Consider the following 26,358-nt stretch of genomic DNA (forward strand, 5'->3'; position numbering starts at 1 on the left):
CGCAAATGCTTAGAAATCCTGCTACGACTTATTTTATGGGTATATCTTATTTTCAGGGTATGTGGGCAGGAGCTGGGACCGAGCAACAGGAGCTCACTGCCGACCTTCTGATCGGCAAGCTCTAGGCTCTGTGGTTTAGACCACAGCACTACCCACATCTCTTTCTCTAACCTGAGCAATCTATTTGTGTTGTAGAGGAGCATGTGGCTGAGGAAAAAGTCAGTGTAAACAGAGACAATGAAGGTCTTTTATTAAATTTTGCAAAATCTAACCACAACTGAAGGGCAAAATATTCAGTATCCCGGAGAGTTTCAAATGAAGCTCGGATATTCACTTTGAATGAGAAGCACATCATATTTGACATAAAGTGTAGCCAAAATTACACAGTAAAATATAAAATACAATTATTAATGTCGAAGACAAGGAAAATATAAATATAAATAAGATTTAGGAACAGTAGACCTTATTGTGAGGTCAGGCAATGAGGAAGTCGACGAATAGAATGAATGTTATAAAAAGGGATTTTAATGAATAAGGCTTATTTTCTTAAGATGAAGAAGAAGAATTAGACTTCTTTTTAGAAGCATTTAATGCTAATGTTGTAACAGCAAAATATGTAATGGCAGCACTGATAAGAGGAATTAGGGCAGTTTTCACCTATGCAGGGGGGACATCTGGAGAATATCAAATTGTGTGGATTATGGCAGAAAGGTTGAAAGTACAAGGCAAAGAGGGAAGAAGTAGTTTACCAAGACAGCAGAGTGAATGTAATAGGATGCAAAAGAGAAAAGGAGGGAAGAACATACAAAAGACAACAAAATCTGTAGTGTAGCACATTGTGGAAGATGCTACCATAACACTCGATTATTGAAGCTTACTCCCAAGTAAGTGTGCATAGGACTGCAACCTGAAGTAGGTAAGTAAAATGGTCAGGCATATCCACAAGTCAGTTCTCATTGCATATTGAGTTACATTTTAATTTCCAAAATTTGCCTCTTAGTACTGTACTTCCACTTTTTTCATATTGTCCAATATATTACTTCCTTCAAGATGGTGTGAAGTTCAGGTAGGATTTGTCCGAAGTCCTGGATAGTGTGGGCAAATAAAATGTCTCACAGTAGTAATGACTATTTTGTGTGGGGGGGGGGGTCATTAGTTAAATTTTATTCTCCATTCATAAGCATAAATGTCAAGTAGCTGCCAACTTCAATGAAGAGTCAAGGTGATTTTCATATATGAGCACCGTTGACTTTTTCTTTATTATCTGTGAAATCCATTTCAATATGATTGAAAGCTGGATTGTCAGTTCCTTCATCTGTCACAGGGAATGGTTTCCAGTTTAAAACTTTGATTTTCTCATCCTGAAAAAAAATATAGTATTTTACTTTGAGGAGTAAAGATTTCGTTATGAATATATAATGATTTATGTCCTTCAAGGCTGTTTTACAAAAACATAATAAAATGCAGCAACCAAAATAAAATATAATAAATTACACTATGTTCAAATAACAATACATTTTAAATCCTAAGAAAATAGAAGGATCTTTGTCGTCATCCATTATGGATGAAAGTTGCTGTAAAGCTGCCCTTCCCTTCCCATAGCTTTAGAAACACTGATACAAATAACATAAAATAGCATTTCCATATTTCTAGAAGTAAAATTCAGGACACAAAAGTTGAGCTTTTTTTAAGGCAAACCTATTTTCCTAAATTCCACCCAGACACTATTTTCACCTGGCATAAAAAGAAATTACTTCTATTGTTCAGGCCAACAGTTGTGAGAAAAGATGACATAATAATGGAATCTTGGCATGAGCTTTAAGATATATGACCGCTAGAGAGAGCTATTTCTCTGTTTTAATTCTGTTGGTGGATTAGACAAGGAAGCCCTAGTAGATTTATTTGAAACAAAAAGCATTGCACAAAACTGCTGTTAGCAAAACTTGTTTGACAGGTTCTACCTTCCCAAGGGGTTATGTTACAGATCATTCTTTAGCAGCTTTGGTCCCTTATGTAATTCCAATATACCATTTTACACTAAAGCAAGAATATTCTCATAAGATATTTCTGTACAACACTGCCACAGCTGTTGCTTTAATAATATACATATTTAGACTCATGGATTGGTCTGGGAGCATCTCATGTTGCCTGCACAACTGTTAAAACTAACAATAGTTTGAGCATGATCAGTGTCTTTGATGGAAAAATACTAGAGCCCCATGCAACACCTGTTTATGATTACAGTAAATAAATATATTTGAAGAATCTTCAATATTTTTACCAACTAAACTTTTGATAAACTCACTAGATAAAGTATAAATTTCTTGCATGTGGTTTGATATCTCTTCCAAATTCTGCATAATCATGGCAATAAACTCCTTACATAATCTTCTCTATGCATTTTGGTGGGGTTTTTTTTGTTTTGTTTTGTTTTTATTTATTTTGACCTACACAGGAAAATTCTGACCATATATCAGCTCATCCTTTGCATTTCTTAGATGTTTTTGTGGTGGGCCACATGACTATTTCCTGCATTGCTACTGTCTAATGATATACCGGTAATGTGTACAGGGGTTCACTTCATGGACACATGACAAAGCAAAAATGGCCTTCTCCTGCTTCTTCAGATGTCTAGCAGTAATGTTTGCTTCACTATGCTGCTGACAACTTGCTCACTACATGATTACAGCTAACACAGGAATATTTTTACAAATGTAAACACAGTAAGACATGAACTCCATTAGGTTTCTATTCCTCTCACTGTGCAGGTCACATGCCTGTGTTATGCATTCCAGCAAAGATTGTTGGAATCACGGGAGCAGATGTTTGCTGTATTCTGTTTCCGTTTGTTTTGGGGTTTTCCTTCGGACTTCTCTCAGCAAGAGGAGACATGTTTTTCTTTTGTTCTGCCTAATGCTTAATAAAGTAGCTTTTAGTACACAACCTCAGCCTGGCTCCATCTGCGTTTTATCTCTGCTGGACTCTGAATATGTGCCCAGTGTCTCCAATATATGATGATAATAATATAATAATAACAATTTATTATTTATACCCAGCCACTCTGGGCAGCTTCCAACAAAATATTAAAATACAGAAATCCATCAAACATTAAAAGCTTCCCTAAACAGGGCTGTGTAATAAATCGCAGTCGTAATAAATCGTCGGGAAGGGCTGTTGGAACTCCCTAGAGCTGCACGCTGAACACTGATGGGAGAGACGGGCTGGATTCGTTCCTGCATTATGGCTGTGGATTGTTCCTGCCCCCGGCTGACCCAACACTCCACACCTCAAGGTCTTCCCAGGTTTCATAAAGAATATGTACTGGATAAACCATGGCTACATTCCTGATCGCAGCTGCTACTCTGACACAGATCTACTATCTTGTTACATCACTTTTGAACCTGTACTACGGATGAAGCCCAGGACGGCGAAACAAGGTTTATATTCCGGAACTCCTTGACTTCGGAATAGAATTCTGTAAACTGGAACTACTTGTTATTGCTGGGACTTTATGAACTTTATGGAACAGACATGTACCATTGTCTAGACCTGACCTAAGAACTGATCCACTGGGTCTTCTGCTTGTTTCATTGAATTTTATGACTCATTTCTGTTGAAATTTATATGATACAGTGAATAGTATACCATATTTTATTTTGGAAGAGTGCAGCCAGTTACATCTCGTGTGGTTATTGAGTACATTCCTGGGTGGGCATCAAGTCTCCCTCTCTGATGGCAGGAAAATATTATCTTATCTGATTTTTCAGGACTCCTCTATATGGCTGTGGAAAAAGTCTGTAGCCAGTGCAAAAAGAGGTCATCTTGGGGTCATGCCAGGACACTGTGGATCTGCAAGGTTCAATGCCCTTCCATTCCCTTGACATGTCCTTAGAAGTGGGGGACAAACTGATGCAGTTTATTTCCTTCCCATTAATGAATAGAAGCAATAGGAGGGAAAATGCAGCTTCATGGTCAGGGCTCCCATGGCACCTGAGGCAGACCCCAAAATGGCAGTCTTCTACCCATGAGGGGAGAAGAAATGAGGGAAGATCTACATCAAGAACGAGGAGGAGGGGGAAAAGAAAGATCAACAACTGGAATCAACTGCCCCAGTGGATTCTGCTTGTGGGTTTCCTGCTTGCCCCATGGGTGGTCTGGCCTTGATAATGGTTGTGCACATGCTTAGCATGCAAAATGTCCCAAGTTAGAATCTTCGTTGCCTTCAGATGTGGCTGGGAAACTATTCTGAGCTAGATGAACCAGCCTCAGGCTTGGCATAAGACAGCTCCCTATATTTCTAAATATGCACACTTTCCACTCAGTCACAGTGAGTGCAGCTGGGCACAGGAAAGGGTAGTTTGTTTGCCTTTGGTTATCCCCGTCTCCCACCTTTGTATTACTCTGCATGTAAATAAAGATATCACATGAAAATCAATACATATAATGTTGAAATATCCAAATTACATCATGTATCTGATACAGAAGACATCTGCATGTGAACATTCATGGCACAGTATATTTGCTGATCTTTATAAGACTGTCAGCGGGAACTTTAGTAAAATGTTGCAATGTTAAGTCCTCCTGGTTCTGGGTTCGAGCTAGCTAACTAGCCATGGTTACTTCATTCTGTTCCATCCCATACCCTTCCCACCACATACTTTTAGTGAAGTTCATTCATTCATGACAGCTACCATCTGGGAACAATGGTACACCCTCAAGAAACTCCCCAAATATCCCTTCCCACTTACTAGGATAAAATGCAGCTCCTAATAAACATGGAACTTTTACTGCCCAAGAAGAATGAAATAGAAAACTAAACTTACTTGTTTAGGTTTCAAAAATGAGAAATTAGACAAAAAATCTTCTTTGGTGAGCATGAATTTCCGATCCACAGTCTGCCGTAACCCTCCTGAAAAACATCCAATTAGTAGTTGTTATATTATTACTTTAATTTATTACCCATACTTTACCCTAAGCTCCCAGTCCAGGTTACAACAATTTAAAATGCAACATTAATTTTTTTTACAAAAGATACAAATAGAGTGTTCCTGAAAATCTCAGCCAGGATAAAGAGGCCCATCCAAAGCACAGAGATTATTACAAATAATGTTTATGTGGGGGGAAACCATATATGCTGCCTTGAGCTCCTTAGATGAAAGCCAGGATAGAAATAAATTAAATAAAATTAATTAATTCTTGAAAAATATATATACCTTGGATTTCTGTTTAAAATAGGGGCATCCAATGTGAGTTACATGAATAAAACAGTAAAATTAAAAGTTTAAAACACTAACAGGTAACAAAAAACAGCAACATAACAGATTAGGCAAGAACTAAATCAAGAGTAATGGCTAGCTGAAATAAGGATTGTCAGAAAATTGTGATGAAAACAAACAGGAGTGGAAATTGTCAATGTTCGCTTATGCAGAAAATAAATAAATCCATCAAAAATTATCAGTATTTGCTGTTGTTTCTTGTAATTACATATTTTCCTCTACAGTATTTTCATTGCTTTTCCTTTGCACTGAAATTAATAGAGTGGAATAATGAAATGACAATGTAACTTAAGTAATTTACCCAGTTTCACCGTATCAGACAATGAAACAAATACTGTAATGTAGTTTTGGGTGAAAGATGAACTGCAGAACAACAGAAACAGTGTTGCATGTGACAAATACAGAGCAAATGGGGAAATGAGGCCTTCTTCCATCCCTAGCTGAATCAGAAGGGCCTGTCATCTGCCAGCCTGCTTGGTTGCTATGCTACCTGCAGAGAAATGAAATAGCCTTCTGTGCCACGATGGGAACTCAGCAAGCGGACAAAAGAGCAATAAGGCATTCCACCTTTGTCATTCCACTTGGTAGAAGGCCTTCTTTTTAGTTAACTGAATGAGCTGTTTATATAGAGATGTGAGAGTTGTTTCTTTCAGAAAATAATTTTTACTTCAGTAAAATCAAAACCAATTAACATACCTGTTGAAAGGCTGACAACTATTCCCACAGCAACTGTGACCAGGGTTCCAATTGTGCTAAAGTACAGATAAGATAAGGAATACCAATAATCTGCAAGGACAGGTCTGCAGGGGGAAAACAGATAGATATATTGTTATTTTTCTACAATGTAAATCTGAAAATGGAAACTAATACCGTATGTATTCTTTATTTAATTTAAATATTGTTGTTAAGAGGTTTTCAAACAATGATAAATAATACAAATTAAACATCATCAATATCCAATAAAACTGAACATCCAGAGAAAGACTTCAGTGAAAACCTAGCAATTGAATACATTTTTTTATCCAACAGGCTTTATCCAACTGGATAAATGGGACTTTACTAGGAGTGTTCACTTGTTAGGGTTTTAGTCCTGTTTTAAATGTATTTGTTGTATTTGCATTTTTAATTGTTTTTTAATTATCTTATTCTTTTCTGTGTGTGTGATTTGCAAAACAATGTCCTTATCCACCTCCCAACAATGCAAACAGAAAAAAACTTCTAATGTGATTGCATTTTGATCAGACACTATTGGGCAAAAAACAGTAACATTTGTCAGCAACAAATTACATTTGACAGATCTACTATTTACCTCTCATTAGCTTGAGTTTCTAAGGAGACATTCCAGTAGTTTTCTGTGCTTAGGGTGCTTATGTTGCAGCCTGCAGTTGAAAGATTTAATGGCATGGCAGTACTGGGAAGCGGAGGGTAAATCTGAGCTCCAATTCCAACCCAAAGGGACGCTGTAAATCCCCCAATGAGACCTACAAATGCACCCTATAAAACAGAAAGATCAATCTTATTCAAACTTTAAAGAAAAGGGAAATATGAGGGAAATAAAAGCAACCTGTATTATCCCCCATGCTCCATTGTTATTTCAAAACACAGGAAAGAAATCCACTTAGGGTTAAACTACACATTCTGTTAGTCACACATTTCGGGCTGTAGACACCTAAGACAAAGACAATCCTTCATATATGATACAAGTTTTTCAGGCTAAATGCTGATATTGTTAGCCTGACATTTGTCAAGCTTATATGTTCCCTTTGTTCTGCTTGCTTGATTGCTTGCTCATGTGTGTGTGTTTACAATTTAAACTCATTTTGCATTTCACCATAGGGACCTTTTGGGATCAAAAAGGTTGCACAGAAGATAAATACATACCGTATATTCATCTATACAAGCATACACACAACAGGCTGCTCTTCTGTCATAAATAAAATACAGGAAGGACACTTACCACAGGATTGGCAAAAGGACAAAGGATGCCCAAAGAAAACAGTCCCAGGAGAGGTCCACCAACCATGCCAAATATACTGAGAGCTGCCTGAGGAAAGAGGAAAGCTACAAAGATCAGTTCTCAAAAACAGTCCCACTGAACATTAAGAAAATGAAAACCAATGTTTAGCTTCCTTGTAATCACTTTCTAGACATCCTGAATATACACTACCGCTGACATACGCAGGTGATAGTAACAGGTTAAGCATTGCTTCAAGAAGGCACAGTTGATAACAGAGAATCAGAAGTGACAGTTAACTTTCCTTAGCTACCATTGGTGCCAAAATCCATTTATGGGACATGTGATTTAGAGCAGGGAAATAAATGACACGTAGGGAAAGGGTTCTTGCCAAGTGCCCCTTTGCCTCTTTTTTCTTTCTATCAAGCCCTCCTGAAAGTTTTTGTTTACCTTTCTTAATAAATAAATGAAATAAACTGAAGATGAAAACATACTCAAGAGTGTTACAGTAGATTGAAAGTAACATAAGGTTGAACATTATCATTAAACTTACTGTTCCAAAACATTGCGAAAAATACCCATTTTTATACAAATCTGTTCGGCTGGTTAGGTGCATTCTTTTGTAATAAATTAGCTTAATCATAGTAACTATGGATCAATTTTTCTAAATCCATTCAAAAAGGAGATTCAAAGGGGGCTTTTAAAAGCCAATCTACTATTGTGATAGTTTGGCCTTTTACCGTAATGTCACACTGATTTCATTGGCCCACCAGTACATTGGCCCACCAGTATGAAATGAAAAATAGTGTGCTCTAGACGGAATATAAGTTTGCAATCTTAAAACAAGTTAGCTGCAGTCCTCCATTTTCTTATATTACTTGATCTAATTTAAGGATATTGCCAAAGTAAGCAGTTTGGAGTATAACGAATAAAACTTAATCCATTGGTTTGTCCTGTTCTTCCAGTCAATTAACGTGAACTGAGGAATTATTAATCGCCTACCTGTAACAAACTTCCTAGAAGAGATGCCAAGGCAGCCATCGCAATACACACTCCACCATAAAATAGACCTAGATGAGTGATACATACAGAAACGTCAAATGGCACCTATGGAATTCTGCACCTACAATCCACGAACCATTGAATTTAGTTTGCACCCATTAAAAACTATAGAAGTATTGCACAAGATTTATAGAACACTCGTTGCAGGTTTTGCCCTGTGGGTTTTGTTTCACTGACTCTTGACATCAAATCAACGATTGATAACAAAACAGCTAGGATTATATCTAGGAATAATCACAATCCACAAAAGATCATGTTCTTGTTTGCTTTGGGAAAGAATCACATAAAAATATTTCAAAACCTACAAATCGACACCACTGGAAATTACGTGTTGAAATACTAGTCCTTACAAAGTAAATTAGAGTGTTAGTAGTTAAGTTCACAACATGAATAATTTACATTCCTCATCTAACCCTCTAAGGAGATTGCTGTGTATAGATGAGTTAACTGTCCTCAAATGATTTATAAATGCTTGATATTTTCATGATTCACTATCCACCATCCGCGCGGCTATAATTTGCAGTCAGGGAGTAACAACCATGCACTAATCCTGCAGTGAGGCACACTAGTAGTTTGTGCTAGGCACACATTCATCTATATGAGCCACTGTGCCCACTGGAAACAAGCAACAACATTCCAAAACTTCAGGAATGTTAGATATAATCCTGGTGTACTAATGCTGCCTTTACATAATACATCCATATTATGCTTCATGCCCATTGCAATCTTCTGTTGGTACTGCTGCTGCAGTTGTTAGTAGCAGTAGCAGTAGCAGTAGCAGCAGCAGCAGCAGCAGTAGCAGTAATAATAGTATATTAGCTATTTGGTATTAACAGAGCACCATCAATGTCCACAGAGCTTTACAGAATGCAAGAGGACAGGCCTGTACTCCAAAAATCTAACAATGGGAGCCCTAGGAATAATGAAGTTTGGGGACCATTTTCTGAATGTGTCAGGGTAACGAGGGATCCTGCATCTTGCAGATCCATAGCCACTCCAACATGCCATGCCCCTGGGACATCATGCCACACCACCAGTGATATAATGCTGGCAACAGGTAATTCATGCTGGCCTTTGGGTGAGATAGGTGTTGTCCCATCAACAGACCTCCTCTTTGCTGACAGAGCAGCACATACACCACTTCCTACGGCCCCTAAGATGGCACTGACAGATGCACCATTGAGCAAAATTGCACTTACTTCTGAGCAGGGGGGGGGCGGGCGTTGAGCCAAGAGGGTGCCATAGGGGGTGCTGCAACAATGACTGAGAACAGAAGGTGGGGGTGCAGAAAATTTTGGCGTTACACAAGGCACCGCTGAAATTTGAAAGCCCAAAGTCTGCCACTGTTCTGAGTAAAGATGGATGGTGTTGTGCTGTAAATTACCCTGACACTAAATTTCAGCATTGAATATCTGCTTGCAAGCCCTGCTTGCTTAATTTTCTGATTGTACAGCCGATTGTACTATATTTAATAGATGATATCAATAGGCTTGTGCACCTGCTTAATAGCAAGAAGCAAGATAATTCTATAAGACAGTCAATAATACAACAACCTTGATTATTCTAATAGTTCATTTAAATAAATTCCTTTAATTATATTTAAAAGTTACCCATAAAAACATGTTAGAGTAATATACATAATATCTGAGAAGAAAATAAAGACTTGGCTCCTGAAGGTTGAAAAGATATAGACTTACTCATCCCCATAGAAATCCAAGATAATTTCTTTTCAGTGGGTGATGTGAGGTAAGGTTTAATGAGGTCTTCTACAGTCACAGCAGCTAAAGCATTGATGCTAGAGGACACTGTACTAAGGAAGATTAAATATAGTACATTTTAATTTTGTACCTGCTCAGAATAGTGTTTCATTAGCGCATTAACAACTAGCAGAATAATGAAGCAGTGAATGTGATCTTCAAGTGATATCAGGAGAGGCTATAACTACAAACTTTTGTTTCTGAGTGGCATCATAAGTTTCAGTGGAATGTCAGTAAGGCAATTCTTTGTATGTTAAGCAGATAAACAGCTTTATTTCTCTGCAAATCCTATATAATCAACTTTTGCCTTATTAACAGTAACAGATCTGCAGTAATCTACTCTCAACGCTCACATCCACACTGAGTAAAATAAGCTCTCTCCAACTGAAATAGACTCCCATGAATTAACCCAATATTAAACACTTTTAGAAAGAAAAAGAAAAAAAGGTTCCAGTACTCACCATTACAATAAGTGCCATACTGTTAACATTTGGGGAAAGTGACAGTACTGTGTATCCCTGAGCACTCCCAGAAAAAGCACTGCCTATATTTATACAGTATGTATTTATTTACTTGGAGCAAATCCAGCTATGTTAGGTGGGGCTTACTTCCAAATGTGAGTATACAGGATTGCAACCAATATATCTCTCCCAGAAGGATTCCCTTATTCTCAGGGAAGTGGGTAGAAGATTGAAGCCTATATTGATTAATCCACTGATTAAATTTATAAAGGTTATCATAGTCATCTGGATTCATTAAGAACATTTCCCCCTTACTCCAATGGATTCAGGATTAATTTACCTTAATGTTCCACTATAGGCACTAGCCACAAAAAGTCCTGGCACACCTGGAAAATCACGTAGAATATCCAATACCAAATATGGTATGAGCTGAAAAAACAATATACATATAAATTATAAAATCATTTCAATTTTGTTATAAAATCATTTCAGTTTTGTTGTCTTCCCCTCATTTTTGTAACTTGCATTATCTTCATTCTGTATTATTTCTCTAAGCTTAAATACATATACAATTTAAATCTTTTTTCCCAGCACAAAACTGGAATTGGAACCTAGAATAGCATTCATTCATGTATTGAATTATGCAAGATCTTTTGAGGACAGTAGCTCCAAATGTGTAATGTCATTCTTTCTTCAGGGCTGGCCCTACTATTAGCCAGAGTGAGGCAATTGCCTAAGGCAGCAAATGGTAGGGAGAAGCAACAGCAGATGGCCACCAGCCACCTATTTCTCCTGAGCCTCTTGGCCATTCCTTTCTGTCAGAAATTGGAACTATATGTGTCAAATAACAAAACCAACCTGCTCCTTTCAAGTGTGCTGAAGGACACTATCCCATTGCTATTGTTGCAGTAAGATTTACCTGCCAATTCAGTCAGTTTGTTTACTTGGAGTAGGGGAAACGGGCAAATTTTTTTCCTCTTTGCCTCAGGCAGCAAAATGTATTTGGCTGGCCCTGCCCGTCTTTCCAATGAGTGGTCTTGTGACTTCACCTAGTAAGCCTATATACGGTACTCAACATCACATCTCAGTGTCAACCCCAAAACTACAATGCTAATACAGTACTTTCTTTTGCTGTTCTATAGTATATATGTATGATAATATTCTATATTTCTATATGTATTAGAAAGTTAAATACAAAACCTGGTCTGGTGCTGAAACACATTTTGCTGTCCAAGGGTCACAATCCTTATAAATGGAGTACATTGCTAATCCAGACAACACTGCACATGCAAGAATTGCCCATAGTCCCAAGAGGTTTATATAAAGAGATCTATGAGGAAATAACAACATTTTTAATCTTGAGAAGTATCTGGTAAATCACAGTTATAGTATTGTGTAATTATGTACTGCACCGTACCTGAACTCAGTTCCTCTTTGGCAGCCAAAGAAAATAGAACCTTAGTTAGGTCACAATGTACTTACTGGTTTATTTTCCTAAAAAGGCGATGAAAAACATTCAATCCTGTGTGTGTTTGTGTACATGTGGCTAGAACAAGCAGTCACATGTCACTTGTAAGAGCTCCCACTCGCCATTGCTGCTCTGATATCACTGCATGTTCATAGAGGAAAGCTTTTAATCTTTAAGAAATAAGTGTATTTTAATATTTCTGTTGGAAGCCGCCCAGAGTGGCTGGGGGAACCCGGCCAGAGGGGCGGGGTATAAATAATAAATTGTTGTTGTTGTTGTTGTTGTTGTTGTTGTTGTTAAGATGTTGGCTTTGTTACTAAGAACAGGGCTCTCCTGCCTCTTCTTTCCCATGCCAACTCCCAGTGTGCCCACCCCCCAGCAGCTACTCATGAAGATCAAGAGAGCCCTGGGACCATAGCTGCCAAGTTATCCCTTATTTTAAGGGATTTTCCCTTATGCTGAATAGGCTTCCTCGCAAGAAAAGGGAAAACTTGGCAGCTATGCCTGGGACAGGGTGCAAAAGGAAATGGGTGGGGATTATGAAAGTAAGTGCCTTCCATTCATTCAAGAATACATTTGAACCAATGCCTCTATTTACTGAGCCTCGCCTCTGAAAATCCCATTCATGCCTTGCTCTGATTGCTGAGCAGACACCACATACTGCCTACACATTTTCAAGCTTTTCACAGCAACTATGATAGCTAGACAGCTTGGGTCCAATACACTGAATGACTTATTATTGTTCTTTGTTCATTTCTATTTCTAGGATCAACCAGGAGCACTCTCTATAAAGATTGAACATCTTTCCATGGCATTGCATCCCTTCCTGTAGTTTCCAGCAACCAGCAAGTGTTTTTTAATCAAATTCTAGTATAAATTGCTAGCATTCTAGTCTGAGTACACTTGGCAGGCTTTGCTTATAGTATTTTAAGATATGGTAAGTCCTGAAAGCTTTTCTCTAGAACTGTTATTCTAAGTAAGTATGTGAAGAATGTCATTTCTGTGAAGCAACAAAAGCAACTTTCCCCTTACTGTTACCATGATCCAGCATTGACTGACCCTGATCCTACCTAAACAAATTAAAAGGTGAAATTGACTTGGACTAGTCTTATTGCAATTAGCTTCTCGTAACATTCTTCAATAGCAAGGCAATATGGAAAGGCAAAAGCATCGTTCTTTTTTGGTGTCTATACACCCATGTTTTCACATATTAGTATAATCAACATTATAAAAGAAATGTAGTTCTATCATAAATTTGTACAGAAACACGTTGCAAATCTGGTACTTGTTACAAAATTTAAAAAGTATTTACACCTTTATATAATTATATTTCCAATGGTAATGCTTTTGTCAGCAGAAAACAGAGGAAATCAATTTTTGGCAATTCCAACTCCCTTGGACTTCACACCCCTCCCTAAATATGATCTAGAGGTACCTTCCAAAACAGATTACAGGAGCTGTGTGGTAGGTGGAAACTACTGAAAACTGCTCCCTCCCTGTTCAACTGATAGATGGAAGCTTTAAAAAGGTAAAGGCAAAGGGGTACCATCAGGTCCAGTCGTGTCCGACTCTGGGGTTGCAGCGCTCATCTCATTCTATAGGCCGAGGGAGCCGGTGTTTGTCCGCAGACAGCTTCCAGGTCATGTGGCCAGCATGACAAAGCTGCTTCTGGCAAACCAGAGCAGCACACGGAAACGCCATTTACCTTCCCGCCGGAGCAGTCCCTATTTATCTACTTGCACTTTGATGTGCTTTCGAACTGCTAGGTTGGCAGGAGCTGGGACCGAGCAACGGGAGCTCGCCCCGTTGCAGGGATTCGAACCGCCGACCTTCTGATCAGCAAGCCCTAGACTCTGTGGTTTAACCCACAGTGCCACCTGGGTTCCTATGGAAGCTTTACCATTAGCAATACTATAGGATACAGCCCTAAGGAAATCAGTTGGTAATTGGTGCTAATTATTATTGCTGTTGTCATGTATGCAATGGTAAGTAACCTTTGATGTAATAATTAGGATGGAGTTGTCCATATAATAAACCAATATTCATTATTGCATGGTTCAGCACAAGAGTAAGCTGTATTTGTAAATGTACAAGTATTTATACCATTTACATTTTTAAGAAACAAAGCTACAAACTGCTATAATTTATCCTAATCTAATTGTTCATGTGTATTTGCTTTCGACAAGGTTCACAAGACAGAAAACAGCTCATTTATACTGTATCTTTCATGACTAGATTTTTTAAAACCCATAATATCAAGAATGCAATTTAAAATTGAAACCGTTTTGCAAAGAACAGATTCTGCCAGTGGGTGAAAATAACAAACTTACAGCTTTGCTTGAAATAGGGTTTTGCAGGCAATGTATCGCTGAACTTGAGACTGGTTGATTCCATATATTCCAAGCCAGGTGAAAGTCCCACCTACAATAATTGTCCAGAATGTATGCCTTTGCAAAGGGTCAGGGTTAAAACTAAATTAAAGGGAGGGAAATAGAAGTGTGAAAAAGTGGTCTTTAGACTCCTTCCATGTTCACATTCAATTTATATACAAGTTCTCAAACAAATTGAAAAAATAACAATGGTTAAATATTAAACTCAAATAATCACAAAATAAAACACACACACATTATTTGAAATACATAATTCAAGATGCAATAGTTCCTTATGAATAAGAGCATTGGTTGTATCATGGTGGCTTTGGACAGGTGTAGGGTTGTCATACGTCAGAAGCAGTGTCTAGGCAGAAATCAGGAACATGTTCAGGAAAATCCAGATGTATGGCAACCCATGTCAGCAATGTCGTTTTTGCTAATTTTCCTTAATAGCTGTGAAATGTCTCTCTCTCTTTTAAAGATTTTGTCAAAAAGTGCAACAAATTTTGGCAAAAAATTAAATAGCTCAACAACTTTTGTGTCCAGATTTTCACTTTTTGAAATATGGCAACCTTAGACTGGTGGCAGGGTATCCCATTTTCAGTCTATGCAGTCCAGTGATTCTCCTTTCAGCACTAGGTCATTGAAGGTGGCAGGGAATGCTGACCCAGGCAAGATCACACCCATACCTGATAAGTTTGCTTGGGAGATGTTTAAGTGATATGACACCCCCCAAGTGCCACATTGGGCTTCCTTTGCAAACTTGCCAGTCACAGGAGCAATGATCCCTCCTGGACCAGCACATTTCTCACCCCATCTTTCAGCGACCTGGTGCTGGAAGGAGAAATGCTGAATGGCTGTAGTGCTCCCTCACTGTCACTTGTTCCTGCCTATCTCAGCCACTCTCATAAGCTTGGGGGGGAACTACCTGGAAGAACTCAGGAGGTACTTGTGGAGCAATCAGTAGGCACCTTGCCAGGCCTGTGGCCAGTTAGATGTAGCCAGGATGAGCAAGGGTTCAAAGCACAGTAGCAAGGAACATACATCTTAAGACTGCTGGAGCTGAAGTGAAAACTGCTCTGGAATCAACATGGAGTCCAAGATGTAGAGGATACAAGATAATGTGTCCTTAAAGTGTCTGTCACAATGAGTCACTGAGAAGCCACCTATTCTAGACCTCAAATTACTTGGAAGAAGTAAGTCAACTGACACTACACTGATGCAATGGTAGTGGTGCAGAAGAAGGATTGCTCTGCTACCATAGAGTGAGCTCAGAAATGAAGCCAGCCCTATGCTCAGTCATTCAAATAAGTCTCTCTTCCATCTGTGTTTGGATGAAATGCCAAGGCTGCTGCTTTATCAGCTACAGTCCCCTGCTCATCACCAGAAATGTTCAAGCTTAGTAGTGTTGGCTAGATAGTGATAATGCTAGTCCGCTACACTGCATCCAGTGTGGCCTATTCAAGGTTTCCCCTGGCTCAATGTAGATTTTTTTCAACAATTATTGTAACATTCATTATTAAGGGTAATACAAAATTATAGTAGTTCTCAAACAAACCTTAAAGCTTCTTAGAAATGCAGAAATGATCCCTTTCTGCAAAGTGAATCTATATTGTTTATGTTGCACAAAAAACTCTACTTTTTTATTCATGAATGCTTTATAACTAATAACCTTACCCTAAGCATCTACCTAGAATAAATGACACTGATTACAATGGTGCATAAGTTAAATAATATATTTAAGGTTTAGTTGCAAGATTCTGCTGTAATACTGTAGCCGAAACAAATAAAAAACTTACTCCCAGAAATTTAATCTTCCTCCATGGTAGGAATCATTTAGAATTGGTTCAATGCCACCTTGAACAACCACAGCACGTATAATCACCGATGTAAAACCTGCTACCATGATTCCAACTTGAAAAACGTCCGTCCAAACTACTGCTTTTAGACCACCCTATGTGGAGAAAAACAGATAGATTAATATACAACCCAGATTACTTCTTTGTCAAAAAAATGTATCAGAAGAGAAGGGAAAACCCCGCTCCCCGGGAGAATTAATATTCTGACGGACCTAACAAGTTCAATGCACTTCTCTAACCAAGCCATTCCACTGAGGAGACAAGACAGCATCACCAGCTTTGCTGCACTGACCCAGAGGCAGCACTACCAACAGAGCCTCTTATACCACTTGTAAGTCCTGGAGTGGCACTCTTTTATGTGCTTGTGTTCCAGCCATTCAAGACTTTGGGTCTGGTACTAACACTTTAAATTGGTCCTAACAGTTCATGAGCAGCCATGATCCCATAGGGCTCCACCACTCACCAACCCAGTATCCTTCTGCATTTGGTGTGGCTTTGTCTTCAAGGCCAGCCCCTTGTAGAGCACATTTCAGTAGTCTGGATGGGAAGTCACTACAGAATGGACTACTGAGTGAACTAGCTTAAACTGGGCATAAGAATTCCTGCCCACAGAAGCCACCTGAGAGTCCAGTGGCAGGTTGGAATCCAGGAGTACTACCAGACTACGAACCTCTTCCTTCAGGAGGAGAGTAACCCCTCCTGAAAAAGGTTGCCCATCTAATACTCATGTATGAGAACTGCCCACTCATAGCACCACTGTCTTGTCAGGGTTCAGCCCATCCCTGCTTCCAGGCAAGACCTTCACAGTGTTACATAAAATAATTTTATGGGGTGCCAATAATTTTATGAAAACTTGCATTCAATTTTTAAAATATTTTTATGCAATAATAAAATGAATTGTTAACATACCAGTGTGCAATAGAAGGTACAGACTACTCCTGTTGCAACCACTGCACCCCACAGGTCAAATCCTGTAACTAGAAAAGAAAATATAAAGTGTAAAGGAATGAGGTTTTTTTATGGTAGATGTTTATTTATTATTATGTTGGACAGTACCGTAGATACAAAGAGCACTGGAAATATTTCTTAGTGGTAATTAATTACAATTTGGCCTTTGATTGTTTCTTCCATACAGGCTTGTTTGGAATCATGCCCATGAAGCAACTCTGCACAACATATGTTTAACTAACCAGAAACTGCACACAAAGAGGCAACTATATCTGATCCTCTCAATAAACAACAATTAAATGACACCAATATCATGCTCTGCTCATTAGCTGCCAGAAGTAGTTGGCTTGCTGTTGCTGGGAACAAAATTATAGGGTGGATGGACGTTGCTCTGCTCCACCAAGGCAATTCTAACTTGACCTGTAAGGGTGCACTTTATGGCTTGCCAGATGTTTGATCATTATCCTGATTTGTAGCCCACCAAGACTCCCTGTGTAGGGCCCAGAACCATAGCCCCAAGACACGTCCCAAAGCTACCATGCTGACTGGAGCTAATAGAAGTTGCCATCCGAAACATATGGAAAGCACCAAGCTAGGGGAAGGCTGGTCTAAAGATGCATGAATATATAAATCTTTCTGAAACTAAGAAGGTTGTAGACTGGTGATTGACTGGATGGGAGACTTTATGAGAATACTGTGTGGCTGTCCTTGAGTTCCATCATGGAAGAAAGACAGGTTATGTTATGTAATGTAATGAATAAAATGAATGAATATAATGAATGTAATGAATAAAAATGTAATGAATAAAATTCAAGAAATTGAACATAAAAATGGCTTCCCTAAGGATTTGAGTTGTGAACCCTTGCTGCAAAGATATATTTGATAAATAGTTTCATAGATATAGTTTTAATTGTTTGGCTTCTATTTATTGGTTTAATTATTATTATTTTATTGTTTTTTTTTTGTTTTAATATGACTCCTGCCCTTCTTGGTGGATCTAGTCTAGAAATGCAGTGAATAAATCAAGAAATAGAAAAATTTGAATTAACCATCCATGTATATTTTTCAAGAAATAACTATATCACATAGTTACGGTATGCATTTTCCCCTTTAAAATCCACATGAAACCATTATTCCACAATATTGAGGGCCCATTAAGCCTAGACTATTTACAACATTATGTTTTATGGTAATGAAAACAGAAGTTAGCCAGAAGTTACTTCTCAAAGCATAGCTGCTATTCTGATGCTGGAATTTTAGATGGACAAACCTTTGCTGACATCAGCAGAAATATACAAAGGCTTCATAATAAGTCTTGCTTTATACAATAATCATAACTGTCAACTTTCCCCCTTTTTTTAAGGGAAATTCCCTTATTCCGAATAGGATTCCTCGTGAGAAAAGGGAAAAGTTGACAGCTATGAATAATTGACAACAGATATTAAAGAATAAGCTCTGTTACCATAAATTCATTTATTCATCTTACCTTGATTTAAAGCCAAGGCTGGGGCATAAATGACAATTCCAGTGTATAATATCTGGAACAGAGGATACAGACACAACAAAACGTTTTAGAGATCACCCCATTTTATTGCTAAAAACAAAACCTTCATACAGGTGCAGTTTCACTTTTTAAACAATTTTTAACACTCTCAAATACTCCACTTTCCTTTCTCTAAAGACGCAAAGGGATAAAAGCTTCAAGAAGTCTTTAAAAGACTTTGGAACTTTTAAGCTTCAAAGCTAGGCTAGTAACAGTGATGGGTAATTAGTAAATGTTGATTAGATATTGTTATTTTTTATTTTGTTTCAATTACATTAATAAGAATTTGGGTTAGGTTGATGACAGCTTATTAAGCTCTTCAGGGGGTCAACGAACTTAGAAGTTTGGGAAACTGGATGACTAGGAGACTGAGGGTTGCAGGTGCTGAAACAGAGGGGTTCCATAGTAGTTCCATTCCTCTCTACAGTGGTACCTCGGGTAACAGACGCTACAGGTTACAGACGCTACAGGTTACAGGGCTTCAGGTTACAGACTCTGCTAACCCAGAAATAGTACCTCGGGTTAAGAACTTTGTTTCAGGATGAGAACAGAAATCGCACGGTGGCAACAGAGGCCCCATTAGCTAAAGTGGAACCTCAGGTTAAGAACGGTTTCAGGTTAAGAATGGACCTCCGGAACGAATTAAGTTTTTAACCCGAGGTACCACTATACAGGATCACTATCAGACAGCAGATTCCCATTCAGCCCCATGGCATTCATGCTGTGAATGTCCCACAAGTTTCTGTTCTATCACCAATGCTATTCCATGTTTGCTTATTTATCAGCATTCCTATACCACATTAAAATTACCAAAAAAGTCAGTGCTAAAAACAAGTTAACCAAAACGTTTTAATATTTGAAAAAAACCAGCAGTTTTAAAATAAAATACATAATACAATATAATATATTAAAATTTATTATAATCATATTACAAATTAAAATTTACATGTCTGAGCAGACTTAAACAAAAATGTTTTTAGAAAGTGCTGAACAGAGTACAGTGGTACCTTAGTTCTCGAACGTAATCTGTTCTGGAAGTCCCTTCGACTTCCGAAACATTCGAAAACCTTCTGATTGGCGCAGGTGCCCAGGAAACAATAGCCAACCGCCGCATTGGACATCCAATTTCAGGAAAATGTTCTAAAACCGGAACACTTACTTCCGGGTTTTTGGTGTTTGGGAGCCGAAATGTTTGCGTACCAAGGCATTCAAGACCCAAGGTTCCACTGTACAAAGTACCTTCCTAATATTAATGGGCAAGGAGTTTCAAAGCTTCCAGGTTTCAATCAGGAGCCAAAATGTTTGAGAACTAGGCTGTTTAAAAACCAAGGTACAACTGTATAAATAAAATAAGAATACTTCATACTGTAGCATAGAATTGTAGAGTTGGAAGGGACCCTGAGGATCATCTATTCCAACCTCCTGCAATGCAGGAATCCTGCACACAGCTACCCCTGGGCAGTGGCAGAGCTGGCTGCATGGGCGCCCGGAACAGTGGCCATGCCATGCAACCGGGGTTGGGGTGGGATGGGGCAATCCTCCGCGTGCGGCTGCAGCAGTGCGATCCTCTGGGGGCAGTGGGGCAAGCCCCCCACGGTGTGCCTTTTTTCACCCTCCTCAGAGATGGCGCCCAGGGCAGACCACACACCCCTTCCTATGCTCCTGCCCCTGGGTGGATCTGAACCACCAACCTTGTGGTTAACAGCCAGATGCACTGACCCATTGTGCCACTAGGGCGCATGTTCAGTTCAGAGTTCCTTTGACAGTTCCTTAAATACTTATATCTTGTAATGAGTTACAACACTGTCAGTGATTTCAGTGGGGCAAGGATTACCCCCGTATGTTCCTACCTCACTGTAGTTAATATAAATAACTATATTGAAGCTTGTTCACAATCTCACAACTGAACCTTCTAATGTCAATCTTATATCACAGCTACTATTTGTGGTAGATAAAACATGCTTCATATACACTAGGCTAAATAACAATGGATGGCATTCAAACGAGTTTTACTCAGAGTAAACCTACTGAAGTTAATGAATATGACTAGGTTAAGTTGTGGAACTTCTTCCCCACAGAGGTATGTTTGTAACGTTCACTATTCGGCTTTCATTGAATGCTGAAGATGCATCTCTTTCTATCTTTTTTAGCCTGGCCTTTGATACTTGAGATGTCTGTTTTCAGGACCTATCCTATTCCTATGTCTGTAATTTGTTTTAATTGTTTTTAATTTATGAATTTTACGTCATTGTTGTAACATGCCCTGGGACTCATTGGTGAAGGGCAGATAATAAATTTAAGAAGCAGTAGTAGTAATAGTGATTTCAGTGGGTCTACTCCAAGTAAAACTTAATTGAATACCACCCAATTAGTTTGATTTGTACATTTCTTAATATCTGAGGTTTCTAAATCATTGTCCTTACCGTAAGTATAATGAAGAGAACTGTCCCACACAGGCGGAGGTATTTATTAAATCGAAGTTCTAAATACTGTAAAAGTAAATATATAAAACGGTAATGAACAATTTTTATGTAGTTGTGAAGGAACAGTTCATTTCACATTGAAGAAGATTATATTAATCTGGAGGAGAAAGGGGCCGATTTTCCATTTATTATTTGATTGCTCAGATTGTAGTCAATTTTCCTTATTTTCTTTTGCCTGCTACTGCAACTATATATTTTGTATTTGTTTATTTAAATATTTATAGACTACATTTTCATATAAAATATCACAAGGCAGCATACAACCTAAAATACACAGTAAAACCAAATTAAAAATGTGAAAGACATCAGTAAAAGCTGGTTGGCAAAGAATCTCAGGTATGAAAGTCCTATCTGAATAATTCTTTTTTTACCCCCCCCCCCCAAAAAAAAATCTAAGCATGAACAGGGATGACTCTTGACAGATAGTATGACTAATGGCCAGGGATGATGGGAGATATAGTTCAGAAACAGCTGGAGGGATAAAAGTTCCCCACACCTGCTCAGTTGGGAGAGGCTGCGAAAGCTCTGGATCAGCATTTGAATGCAGTAGTGGATTAGATTAAAGGCAAATAAACTGTGCTCAACAGAGGCTCATTGAGTGGGTGGTTCTCATGTCTAGAAAAGTTAAGTTACCTGTTCTGGATGAGGTTCCACTCTCTCTCTTAAGGAGCAAGTGTGTAGCTTGGTGGTACTCCTTGATATATCCTTGTACGGTTGTAGCTGCTGACCCACTCGAAGCTGATGGAAGGCACTAATGCCATTTGTTTTCCCAGACTACGAAACTGCTCCTTAAGGGTGCAATCTCTCACCTCTCCAATTCCCAAACAAGGAGACTCCCCAACCATGATGGATTCAACTTCAGCTTATTGTCTCTCATCTGGCCCACCATTGCATCCAGGCACTGATCCAGAATCCGCACACCTTCTCCTGACTCAAATGTTACAGAGAAACAGAATTGTGTACCATCAGCATACTGATGACAGTTCACTCCAAATCTCATAATGACTTCTCCAAATGGCTTCATATAGCCTGGAGGACAAAAATGAGCCCTGTAGCAAAAATGATCAAGCTGCTATGGGGCCAAGAAATCATCACCTAAAATTGGAAATGGTCTCAGAGATAGGTGCACTGTTTTACAGTGGTTTTGCTCCTACCATAACTCCCATTGCCTGAAGCTGCTCCAGGTAAATACCATGGTCAACAGTATCAAAAGCTGCTGGGATCAAGGAGAACATGATTACACCCCCTCAGTCTCTCCTGATAAAGGTGACCATGTCTGTTTCAGTCCCATGATGAGGCCTGAACCCAGGCTGAAATGGCTCCAGATAATCCTGTTCTTCCAATAATATCTCACCACCTTTCCAAGGAGTCAAAACATTAGCAACCAGGTGATAGGTATTAAGACCTTCTGAGTTGGGGTGAGGACTTTTTGAGAAGCAGGCACACTATCACCTCCTTCCAGGTATTCATTAATACAGGTGTATTGGCTGCTCCCTGGAGCTACCTGGTCAGTCCCATCCAGATAGCTTTTATAAGTCACAACATGGGCGTACCCAGGATCAAAACTAGGGGGGGGCAAGGGGAGGGGCCAAGGCACGGAAGGGGAGGGGCCACAAAGTGGGCGGGAACAGCGAACTCGCGCTCCGCCGGGCTGTGCCCCTCCCTAGAAGCAGGGCTGGTGGGCGGAGGCGGAGCCCAGCCCAGCGGAGCGCGAGTTCAGCGTTCCCGCCCGCTGCGCCGCGCTCTCTGGTTCCCCGCCGCGCTTGGCCTTGCCAGAGGGCGCGACGGGGAGCTGGAGGGAGGGCGCAGCGCGGCGGGCGGGAACGGCGAACTCGCGCTCCGCCGGGCTGTGCCCCTCCCTAGCAGCAGGGCTGGTGGGCGGAGGCGGAGCCCAGCCCAGCGGAGCGCGAGTTCAGCGTTCCTGCCCGCCGCGCCGCGCTCTCTGGTTCCCCGCCGCGCTTGGCCTTGCCAGAGGGCACGACGGGGAGCTGGAGGGAGGGCGCAGCGCGGCGGGCGGGAACGGCGAACTCGCGCTCCGCCGGGCTGTGCCCCTCCCTAGCAGCAGGACTGGTGGGCGGAGGCGGAGCCCAGCCCAGCGGAGCGCGAGTTCGGCGTTCCCGCCCACCGCGCCGCGCTCCCTGGTTCCCCGCCGCGCTTGGCCTTGCCTGAGGGCGCGCCGGGGAGCTGGAGAGAGGGTGCGGCGCGGTGCGGCGGGAATGGCGAACTCGCGCTCCGCCAGGCTGTGCTCCGCCTCTGCCCACCAGCCCTGCTTCTAGAGTAGGGCAGCTGCCCTAACTTGCCGCATGGTGGGTACGCCCTTGAGTCACAATGGACAGATATTAAGAGGTCATGCAGTTGGCTTCACCACTCCAGATGTATTGTCTTCAAAAGCTCAAAATAACCCCACAGACTCCAACCAGCTGGTTTGTTTTTCATGGCTTTCACATGGATTTGCTTAAATAATATAATATGGTTTTTTTAAAAAAAACAACAACAACCTGTGAATATCTGACACAGGAGCTTTGTGATGAGTCACAGGAAGGATAAATGCATATATTTATACTGATTCAATTTTTTATTGCAACAAATTAGGAAAGATTTACCTCTGTCATAAGAGACTTAAATATCACCTGGAACAGGTGTTGATGCCCGTAGATTTTTAAAAAATAATTTTTATGAAAGATTTTATTGGGTTACAAAAGTATGTGCATTGTCTCTATTTTCAGGTTGTAGAGTCTTTTCTACTGATCAGTTACATTCAATGTGAGACATTAATTTTGCATACAGTTTAAGGTTGGGGGGGAAGAGGGGCGAGAGGGATGGTGGCAAACTTACATTCTTTAACAAAATAAAAAAATTCCTTCAGTAGCACCTTAAAGACCAACTAAGTTTTTATTTTGGTATGAGCTTTCGTGTGCATGCACACTTCATCAGTATCTGGTGATACTGATACTTTGGTATCTGATGAAGTGTGCATGCACACGAAAGCTCATACCAAAATAAAAACTTAGTTGGTCTTTAAGGTGCTACTGAAGGAATTTTTTTTTATTTTGTTTCGACTCAGACCAACACAGCTACCTACCTGTAACTTACATTCTTTAACTTAGTGTATGTGTGAGGTTTTTGTATCAGCATCTCTTGGGTATGTTCTCTCTCTGTTCATTTATTATTTTTCCTTGGAAGTGAGAGAGGTTTGAGGGTGGTGGTGGCAGGGCATGGTTGGTTGACTGCAGTGAGATTTGTATGTTTGCAGAAACATGCACCCACATGTGCAGCCTAATTCATAAACCAGGCACTTGGATTTAACTAGTTTACCACAAGAGCCAGGCAAACAGATCTACAAATATTGTTTTGGGATTTTCATTTATTTTTCCTTTGGTTGGCTGCTTTCTACATGAAGATTTTAGAAGATTCTTTAAAAGCTAATGTTTTCCAAATTGACGGCTGAAAAGTGGGGCTACAAGACTGAAAGTCCTTATGCATTTGTTATGCCCTGTCCCCGTTGTGTGAGTGTATATACAATGTGGAAACGAAATGTAAATTTACTATTTTTAACCAGTTAGCATTCATTGATGTTTTAAGTGTGTTTTCATGGAGGCCCTTTGCTGATTTTATTTGCATTTGTTGCATGCTGCCTTGATTTGTTTGTTTGTTTGTAAATACGATATTAAAATAGAATGGATGATCCAAAGAGAAGAATCGGAGGTCCTGATTGCGAAGGAAGGAACTCTATCAACCCTGAAAGCAACCTCGGGAGGTTCACCAACTGCGCCAGAGAAAGTTAGCGAGAGTTCCCTCCCTCCTCCTACCTCGTAGGTGCTGGTGATGCCCAGGCGGTAGAAGACGGGCACGAAAACCTCGGCGCTCAGGATGACCACCAGCGCGTAGGTGATGGCGAAGACGCTGAACCTGGCCCCGAAGCGGTACACCTCCGACGGGGTTCCCAGCACCGTCACGGCCGACATGAAGCTGGCCGTCAGCGACAGCGCAACCGGCAAGGCCGACATGCTGCGGCCCCCCATCAGGAACTCTTGCGAACTCTTCTGCCCGCCGCCCGCGAAGGCGTAGTACACGCCGATGGCCGCCGAGATGAGCAGCATGGCCCCGAAGACCACGTAGTCCCACGTGCCGAAGCCCCCGACGGCTTGGCAGCCGCTCATGGCGCCCGGGATGCCGGCGCTGACAAACAGGCGGGGATTCCGAAAGCGCCCACGAAGAAGAAGGGCTGGTGCCTTTAGGAAGGATGGCGCTTCTCTTCGGCGAAGCTCACCGGGAGGGAGACGGCCGCCTGCTGCCTGGTGCAACTCTTCGGCGCAACTCTCTCTCTCCCCTCAGCGCTGGAGATGCTGGACAGACCGGCTCCTCGCGCGCGCTTCCTTTTCGCCGGGCGCCCCCGCAGTTCGCGCGCTCGCTCGCTCTCAGCACGTGCCCTTTTGGCGCGTGAAGCGCTTCTGCTGTTTCTCCGCACCCGCAAGCGCCCGCCGGAGCCTCCCGGTTGCTCACGAAGACCTCCGGCCTTTCTTATCCGCTTCACTTTTTATCACCCTCTTCCCTTCTTTTATTTCTACCCGGCACCTTCCTTTCCGGTCTTCCTCCCCTTTCTAGAAATTCCCTTCTTCTTCCTCACGCGCCTCTGTGTCTTCGCTCCTCTCCTGCAGCGGGAGCCTCCTGCAGCGAGAGGCGCCGTCCAGCGCTGCTGCTGCTGCTGCTGCTGTTTCTCTCAGCTCAGCCGGTGATCGAAATGCCAGTCTCTCTTTCTTCGCCCAGCGCCTCGTCTCCGGTCTCGTCGCCTGCCTTGCGCGGGAGTTCAGCGGCGAGGGACAGTTCCTGTCTCTCTCTCAGCCTCGAGACGGAACCACAGGCGAAGGTCTTCCTCGTTTCAGCACCACCAGCGACTCGACAAGAGGCAGCGCGAAAGGGAGAGCGCACGAGACAAGACCCAGGTAGGCTTGGGCGACAGAGCAGCAAAAGTGGCGAGAGCCGAAAGCAGCCCCGCCTCCTGCAACTGGAGGAGGAAGAGTGTTGACCCTTTGAACGGTGGATTCGCCTTAAAGGAAGTAATTGGCCTTCAGAGGGGAGCCTCCCTTCGTTATTCAAATCAAAACGCCTCAATTCCCATAATCAAGGGCTTAATTCCAGCAGAGGCTGAAGGTCCACTCAGACTCTTGAAATACC

General features: G+C 40.9%; 1 protein-coding gene across 1 annotated transcript; it reads right to left on the minus strand.

Annotated features, from left to right (window-relative positions):
- Nucleotides 1–266: 266 nt before the first annotated feature.
- On the minus strand, nucleotides 267–25,502 carry LOC118091451 (sodium-coupled monocarboxylate transporter 1). Its single transcript, XM_035128471.2, has 15 exons — nucleotides 24,993–25,502; nucleotides 21,124–21,189; nucleotides 18,644–18,695; nucleotides 17,119–17,186; nucleotides 16,150–16,304; nucleotides 14,309–14,449; nucleotides 11,711–11,840; nucleotides 10,851–10,939; nucleotides 9,990–10,102; nucleotides 8,233–8,300; nucleotides 7,234–7,320; nucleotides 6,586–6,770; nucleotides 5,973–6,076; nucleotides 4,824–4,909; nucleotides 267–1,361 (listed from the first exon to the last, which is right to left on the minus strand). The coding sequence occupies exons 1-15, from the start codon at nucleotides 25,341–25,343 to the stop codon at nucleotides 1,230–1,232; spliced, it is 1,827 nt and encodes a 608-aa protein (XP_034984362.1). The 5' UTR covers nucleotides 25,344–25,502; the 3' UTR covers nucleotides 267–1,229.
- Nucleotides 25,503–26,358: the final 856 nt, after the last annotated feature.

This window comes from Zootoca vivipara, chromosome 10 (assembly GCF_963506605.1).
Source record: "Zootoca vivipara chromosome 10, rZooViv1.1, whole genome shotgun sequence".
Lineage (NCBI taxonomy): Eukaryota > Metazoa > Chordata > Lepidosauria > Squamata > Lacertidae > Zootoca > Zootoca vivipara.

Excerpts from the sequence above, each read along its gene's own strand:
- LOC118091451 (XM_035128471.2), bottom strand. The coding sequence starts at position 25,343 with ATGAGCGGCTGCCAAGCCGTCGGGGGCTTCGGCACGTGGGACTACGTG. Across the intron at positions 16,305-17,118 it reads GTACCTTCTATTGCACACTG|GGTGGTCTAAAAGCAGTAGT; the intron begins GTATGTTAACAA and ends TTCTCCACATAG. Across the intron at positions 6,077-6,585 it reads GAAACTCAAGCTAATGAGAG|ACCTGTCCTTGCAGATTATT; the intron begins GTAAATAGTAGA and ends TTCCCCCTGCAG.